Below are 8463 nucleotides of genomic sequence, written 5' to 3' on the forward strand. Positions count from 1 at the left end.
TTCATTTTTACCTTAATTAAAAGGATCAATATTTATCTGGCATAAGTACAATAAATAAATTAGGGTGACAGAATTTTTGGTTAATACACTCAAATTAAAACTAAATATCACCATAGTTTACTCTACTGTTTAAAAGTTTGGAAAAAGTAAGATTTGTTTGGAAAGAAATTAATACTTTTATTCAGAAATGCATTACATTGATCAAAAGTGATTAAGTAAATGTATTTATAATGTTACAAAAGATTTTAATTTCAAAATAAATGCTGTTCTTTTGAACTTTATTCAGCAAAGAATCCTAAAAACAATATATAATAGTTTTCTCAAAAATATTAATTAAATCAGCATAGAATGATTTCTAAAGGATCATGTGACAATAAAGACTTCAGCTTTGCACCACAGGAATAAATTACATTTTAAAATATATTCAAGTAGAAAACAGCTATTTTAAATTGCAAATAATATTTCACAATATTACTGTTTTACTGTATTTTTGATGTAATAAATGCCTTAGCGAGCAGAAGAGACTTATTTCAAAAACATTTAAAAAACGGCCTCAAACCTTTGAACAGTACTTATCCACAACTAGATATTTATTTCACTACAAAATTAAGGGGGGCGGAGGGGAGAAAATGTTCCAGGAATACAACTGAGTCATTCAAATAAATCCAGTTCATTGAAATGAACCAAATGAAATGACTCACTAAAATGAATCAGGCTTCCCCAGGCTATTCGCGAGAGCATGGTAGCTTGTTACTAGAAATGTACATTATACTTTAAAAAAGCTCAGTTACAGAAAAATGTAATTATTATTTATGACATATAGTAAGTATACAGTTTTATCAAGCCGACCGCAATGCTGTGAAATGATTTTAAAGACCTGCTTCAGCAAACTTTAAAACTCGTTTTAAAAGATTTCAGAGCGAAGGAAACCCATGAGGAGATTAGCACAAGGTCTCGCCTCATCTGTAGGCATCACACGCGCTTTACCAGTGAATGATGAAGTGGCTTGATATGGTACATAAGACATTACATCAGTCAGAGAAGCAGCCTTTCACACACTATGTGTGTGTGAATGACGGGATGACATTGTACAGAAAAATCTGGGCATTTCAGTACATCAATAAAAGCATGAGACGGACGCGAGAAGAAGAAAAAATGCAAGAGTCTCGGAACGGCTCATGAGAAAACAAATGTTTCCCCCGCCCAGGTGGCAATATCCTCGGTGGGTTTGTTCCTCCCTCAAACACTCACGCAAGGCTACGACTGCGACTACACACCCATTCAGGAGTTTTAATGATGCCGGTCAGACACAGACAGACAGTCAGTACGTGCAGCAGTAACATTATGCCCTAGTACAAATGCTTCTGTACTTTTCTCACACGTCCAAACAGATTCAACTTTAGCTCATGAACAAACCAATCAGGCCATTGAGAAACGCTGACATCCAGAATATAGTCTTACTGCGAGAGGCCTGACTACAAACAAACCGACAGCTAGGTCACCCTCCTGCAACAAATACATTTCATTTGCATCATTGCATTGTTAATCGATGTTTCAGGTTGGCTACACGGTGTATCTGCACTTCAAAACACTTGATACGAAGTTGTGCAAGATGCAAAACATGTCTTACTTAGGACGTCTAGCATTTAATCCAGTATATAACAATGATTTTCCTTCTACTTTAAAAGTTGATAAGCCTATGTATTTTCCTATTCTAAATATGCACAATTATATGTTTAGTTGCATCTTATTAATTGCTTTTAGTATTATGTTTCCCTGAAACCCACTGGTTGAGAATCACTGTTATAATTTGGATAATATTATTATCTGACTTGCCTCTACAGTAACGGATAGATTTGTGTCCAAATACTCTCTTTAAAAAGGTTCTTTTCTGGCAACTATGTTTCCGAAGCTTTAACGTCCGAACCTTTCCATTGCACAAAAGGTACTTTATAGTAGAAAAAGGTTTTTAGATTTGTAAAATGTTCTTTTAAGAACAGTTCACAAGGTTCTTTGGGGAACCTAAAATGGTTCTTCCATTGCATCGCTACGAAAACCCAAAATATGCACAATTAAACAGTTCATTGCATTTGATGAATTGCTTCTAGCATTGTTTCCATGCAACCCACTGGTTGAGAATCACTGTTATAAATTGGATAATATTATAATCTGACTTGCGTTTACAGTCACAGATGAATTTTGTGCCCAAATATTGTAAAGTCTGATTTGATGCACAACCCTTGACTTCAACATTAGAACATTTGGGACTCATTTTCTTTTCTGTTGTACAAGATGATAAGCCTATTTATTTTCCTGTTCTAAATTTGCTCAATTATACAGTTAGTTGCATTTTATTAATAGCTTTTAGCAGTGTTTCCCTGCAACCCACCGGTTGGGAACACATGTTTGGTTGTTAAAGGTCATGTATCCATACGTTATATTGTTTTGGCACAAATTCATGTGTTAAACGCAAGTCGCATGACCTGCCCTCATCCAAAAACCACAAAGAAAGCTTCACAATGTAAACACAGGCAACAATAAAAATGGGTCCAACCAGTTTTTGCCAATCATAATGTGTTTTGTGCTATGAATTATTGGCTGCCAAGAGCACGAAACTATTGAAATCCAAGAGATGTTTTTGTACATCCAATTCTGGTACTGTGCTGGGTCGCCACTTCATATCCAATGTAAAATCTGTGTCCTGAAGCAAAACCACTTGAAAACCACTGCAATACAATATTGACCCCGAGAGAGTAAATATGCGAACAGCATGAATTGCAATACAAAGTTTGAATAATTCTGAATCTGCAAGGAAAATTCACACATTGCATTATTTAAAGATTGTAAAGGGAGACAGAACAGGAGATGAGAGAGGGGTGGGGAAGAATAGAGAGAGGTAGTGAAAGATGTTCGCTTGCACGTGTAACAGAATCACATGCATCCTCGTCAAACTTTGATCAATTATTAATGCTATAATAATATTTCATCATGCTTGCACTCTCAGAACCCTCAAGTGTCTTTTACAGTGAGATTTTAGTACCAGTGCATTTTGATATCAGCACTGTTAGGCGTGGTTGACAAAGCAAAGAATTTCACTTCATTTAACAGCCCTGACTACATCATACCAAAGCAAACTGGGGTTCATATTAATAAATAAGAGTGTGACACACCTCAAATTATCTCAGAACGTGACTCGCTTCTATAGCCTATAACATCAGACACCAGATTTACACAAGTATTTATTTACTAAATACAGATAAATGCATGTGGAAAATCTCTGCTTGCTTAATATGCATCTGGCAATATCATCAATCACGCATTCAGACCATTAAAGCTCAGAAACTAACATAGGTGGCTTGGTTCTGGACAGAGCAAGGCTAACAGCGCAGACTGTCTGTAATGAATGGAAATATACACTAAATAAAACATGCAAAACCAAAACATTCTCATGGCTGCTTATGTACATATGCATGCTCATATGTAAATAGATCTATGCATCAAGTATGCCAGAGATCAAATAACCCCATGAGTGCAGCATATGTTAGTTGATTGCTGATCTCTAGCACATATAGAGGTTTTTAGCAGGCAACTGGCTTGGTAGGTTTAGGTAATGCATATCATTTGGTGTAAATCATCGGGTGTGAAGTGCAAGGCTGTTAAAAACATGATTGTCGATTTTGAATATGGCTAAAAGTGACTATAGTTCTTTTAAACGTAAAAGCACAAGATTAGACCGCACAGACTCATATCGTGTAGCACAAAGCATTGCATTGAAATCACAAAAATATACATGTGCCAGAAGCTTTTGAAATGATTCTGGATACCTGTTCATTCCCGGGCCGTGTCCAGTGCCCATTCCCCCGGCAGGCGCTCCGTTGCTCGGCTTGTGGAGCTGTCCACCGCCCGCTGGTGCTGAAATGGAAGCCGGGGCTCCAGCCGTGGGGACAGCGCCTCCCGGTTGCCCCGGCTGGCCCTCTCCTTCGAGGCTCGCTTCATTCCCCATAGTCCCTCTGAGTGAGACGGAGGACAAAGACGAGATCTGCTGACTAGCGTCTGGTAGGGGTGTATTTCAAACAACTGGGAGAAAACTCAGCGCAGCTCCTCTTCCGCCATCATCACCTACAACCCAGCATCCTGAGCGGAGCGCGCACGCGTGCGCCCAGCGGAAGGGCTCGACCGAGCACGCGCAGAGCCGGGGAGCGTGCAAGAGAACAGAGGCAGGGCGGAGGAGCGGCGTGAACGCGCTTGTGTCCTAGATCAAGCCTTGGAGAAATGCATAGATTACCGATGAAATAATGAAACAAATAATAACCTTTTAATGTCATTTTATTTATTTTTCATTGGGGATCCCAACGTTTGGATTTTAAGTGTTATAGAATAACCGTCCCTGCAGGCATTAAATTAAATGAACCCATATACATATATAAATATTAAATGAGCAAGCTAAAGGTGACAGTAGCAAGAAAAAATAAACATAACCATAACAATAATAATTATAATACAGGTTCATTTAAATTTTGGGACAAAACGTTAATTTTATTTATTGCCTTACATGCAGAATACAATAAATAATCTACATCCCCCAAGTTCAATAATGTCAAAATAATCAACAGACTTCATAGGCCAGGGCTAGTTGTCACATGCATAAATGTGTTTAGTATATTGGTTTCAAACCCCAGAAAAAAACACAGGAAAAACCTGGTTTGCTGCCTTAATTTACATTCAGCAATTGAAATAGGATTTGAAGGCCATTTTTCAATTCAAACTGAATGGGACACAACCCTCCAGGAGTGATCAAGACACTGTCATCTTCGTCAAAGTTTCATCATTCACCTCTGAACTAGTGCATCACAAGCACTTGTAATATTGTGTTATGTTAAGAAAACCTTTGAAGCAGAGAAAGTAAAATATTAAGCATTTTTCCCCACAGCCATGCTGCAAAAAAGGGAACGGATTCTTTGTTGTGATTCTGTGCAAAACAGGATGTCTGCTGCAAAAGAAAGAGAAAGTGTGAGCTCAGTGAATAAAGGAAGGCAAAGTGCTCTTTCAAAGTCCCCAGACCTCTCTTCCAGATGGCAAAATTGTAATTTCACACCCAAGCAGAGCTGCTCAAATCAATCAAATTCAATCAATACTAATTTTGACTCTATCCCAAGCTGTGCACAGACACTACTGTGGCTCTAATAGATGGCTGCTATATATCCTATAGCAAAAAATCTCATATTCACCTGCATGAAAAATAGAATAAGGGAAAAACACAGAGAATTGCTGGCATTGCAAACAGACTGACAGTACTTGATGCCTTTTTCTCAAGCTCTTCTAGGTCAAAAGTTTGGAGTTAGTAAGATTTTTTTTAAAGAAATTAATAGTTGTATTCATCAAGGATGCAATAAATTGATCAAAGATGACATTAATAATGTTACATAAGTTTAGATTTTCAAAAAATGCTGAAATGTTATTCATCAAAGAATCCTGAACCAAAATGTATCATGGTTTCCACAAAAATATTAAGCAGCAGAACAATGTTTTCAACATTGACAATAAGAAATGTTTCTTGAGCGCTAAATCAGCATATTAGAATGACGTGTGAACAGTTTTGGAGAAAGTTGTAATGTGTTACACAATGTTGCGTTACTCGCTAACAAAGTAAAGTAATGCATTATGTTACACAATGTGATAATATTGCTTATTTGTATGGTTGAATTGGTTCATCGAGGGTCAGCAGCAAAGACATTGGTTAATAAAGTGAGATTAAATACATACTTGTATTTAACATATACTTAAATATTATTACTATAATCCTTGTTGTATTTGTATATGGAAGCTTATGTACCAAGAAGAATTCCTTGTGTATGCAAGCACACTTGGCAATAAAGCTCTTTCTGATTCTGATCTGGTTTTGTGCAAGTAAATGCATGCTCACATTTAGTCTAGAATAAAAATAACCATCATGTTCACACAGCCCACACAAATGTCTCTGCACTTGGTCCAGATTTCTCTCAACATGACTGGTGAGGTGTCAGTCAATAAATGGGAAAGCAACCTAATTAGCGTTACTTATTTGAAAAAGTAACTCAGATATTTTGTTGTAAATTTAAAAGTAATGCATTACTTTACTCGTTACTTGAAAGAAAAAGAAGTAAGTAATCTGATTATGTAACTCACGTTACTTGTAATGCATCACCCCAACACTGCTTGTAAAGGATCATGTGACACTGAAGACTGGAGTAATGATGCTGAAAATTCAGCTTTGATCACAGGAATAAATTACATTCTAAAATATATTCAAATAGAAAGTTATATTTTTAATCAAATAAATGCAGCCTTGGTGATCATAAGAGACCCGGTAGTATAGATGGGACTTGTGGTATCGGCATTGGTCAGGAGAGATTAAGGGTTCATGCAAGTTCTTCAAGGCAAGCCTAGTCTAAAACCCTGAATGTGAAGGTCAGGTCCTCAGAATGAATGGGTCTTAAGAGAAGTAACAGCACAACTCTGCTCAACAAACCACATGAGGTATAAATCATGCCAAAAATCAATGATCACATTTTGTACTATTATAAGGACTTAGTCTTGAGTTAGACCTTGGATCGTGAAGGCCAATAAGGAAGCGATAATCTAACAAAGTAGTTCAGCCCACAATCGTGTTTAATCTGTGCTGGTAAAATCATCCTGAAAAGACTGAAGTATTTACTTTAGCCAAAAATGTTCATAGGCAAAGTGAAAGTGCATATTTGCAGAGTTGGTCCTCCCTGGCCTGTATTAGATTAACTCATTTTGAGACCTAATTGAAACGGAGCTGACAGACTGGCACTGAGTCTTGGCATGGTGGCACACTCACTACAGCTGAGTCCTCTCGCAGGCGGCTCCTGATCACACAGCTGGTCCGCTATTATCTCTGCTTGCATGGGACCGGGACGAGCAAATACGAGGCACGTCGGACGCAGAGATATCAGCTGTGGTGCAACCTAAGTTCATAGCGTTTTGTATTAAAATACATTTTGCTATGAAAGTGCACGAAACTAAAGTTTTTACAACGTTCCCTTTTCAGAGGAAGGTCTTTGGAGTCGGAGTCAAGCACATCGCCTATAGTCACTGGTTCTGCTAAAGTTGATTGATGTAGTTAATAACTTCAAAAGTAATGACTGTTAGTCTGCCCGGTATGCCATCAGCCAAAACTCAGAAGTATTTGATTGAAGAAAACCACAAAGGTGACTAGCAATGCCAAACGAACAAGAAAGACTTTAATCACATCTCAGCTAGAGTTGTGACAGCTACAACAATTCAGAGGAGGTATTTAAGTTCTAATGGGACCAAAACTAAGTTTTTGAACCTCAACGAAAAGCAACGTTGCGTTTCACGCAAACACCATTGTAACACTGATGCATGGTAAAGAATTGAAGCACAAACAAATATCAGACAAGGTTATTTTTATCTGAACAGCCTATTTGTTAGGGTGGAATTGAGGGCAGCACCATTGGCATGTTCTTCATAATGGATGATTGGACTTGGACATCCTCTGGTACTGGCAAGCAACCAATAACTCATTATCAATGAAGTGGAAATGAGGGGGAAAAAAGAAACTAAAGATTAACTAAACAGCAACATTGACAGACTAGGACAAGATACACCCAAACTAATGACAGTTCACACTATGAATGACTCTGACTGTATCAAAACTGCAGAGCTGAGTCTAACAGTCGATTGTCCAGAGCCAAACAAGGTGACAAGCTGGACAGGTTCTGTCAATATAAAGAGAGAGAGCAAACCACTTCAATGGCGACATCTAGTGGTCAAGAGTGAGAGTTGGCAGACATTGGTTATGTCTGACATTGGTTATGCCGACCCATGGCGTCAGCATGGACACTTTTCTTACAATAATTCATAATTACATTTTAGAAAACAGTAAAAATAGTCAATGTTAGCATTTTTTTATTTACATTTATGCATGTTTGTGTAAAGTCTTCCATATCTTAGCAAAAAATCTTTAAGAATCTTTTCTTGCCACTGCAGTCTTTAGCTTGTTCAGTATTGTGTGTGTGTGTGTTGTGTGTGTGTGTGTGTGTGTGTGTGTGTGTGTGTGTGTGTGTGTGTGTGTGTGTGTGTGTGTGTGTGTGTGTGTGTGTGTGTGTGTGTGTGTGTGTGTGTGTGTGTGTGTGTGTGTGTGTGTGTGTGTGTGTGTGTGTAAATACAAAACATTTAAAATAAAAACATGTACTATTTATATATATATATATATATATATATATATATATATATTATTTATAGTAATCAATTAAATTATATATAACTGACTCAAGCATTATCCATCATAGTGCTTAGACAATTAGTAATGATAGCAGCTTCTAAAAGTGAATAATGATATTAGGCCTAAAAATAAATACAAACCTAAACCCAAGTTAAACCGGATCAGTCTTCTGAATGGAGGTTTCCTCATATTTCCCAGCTGAGGAAGGATCCCTC

At 37.5% G+C, this 8463-nt stretch overlaps 1 protein-coding gene across 2 annotated transcripts in view; it reads right to left on the minus strand.

The window, feature by feature from the left end:
* bsnb (bassoon (presynaptic cytomatrix protein) b) overlaps window positions 1-4255 on the minus strand; it is a 95078-nt gene extending 90823 nt beyond the window's left edge. For both annotated transcript variants that reach the window (XM_056272487.1, XM_056272486.1), the window contains exon 1: window positions 3825-4255. In XM_056272487.1, coding sequence (XP_056128462.1) covers window positions 3825-4003 — 179 coding nt within the window. In that variant the 5' untranslated portion in view covers window positions 4004-4255. The remainder of the gene's footprint in view (window positions 1-3824) is intronic.
* Between the last annotated feature and the right edge of the window lie 4208 nt (window positions 4256-8463).

This window comes from Rhinichthys klamathensis, unplaced genomic scaffold, assembly GCF_029890125.1.
Source record: "Rhinichthys klamathensis goyatoka isolate OS25496 unplaced genomic scaffold, OSU_Roscu_1.1 h1tg000339l_1, whole genome shotgun sequence".
Classification (NCBI taxonomy): Eukaryota; Metazoa; Chordata; class Actinopteri; order Cypriniformes; family Leuciscidae; genus Rhinichthys; species Rhinichthys klamathensis.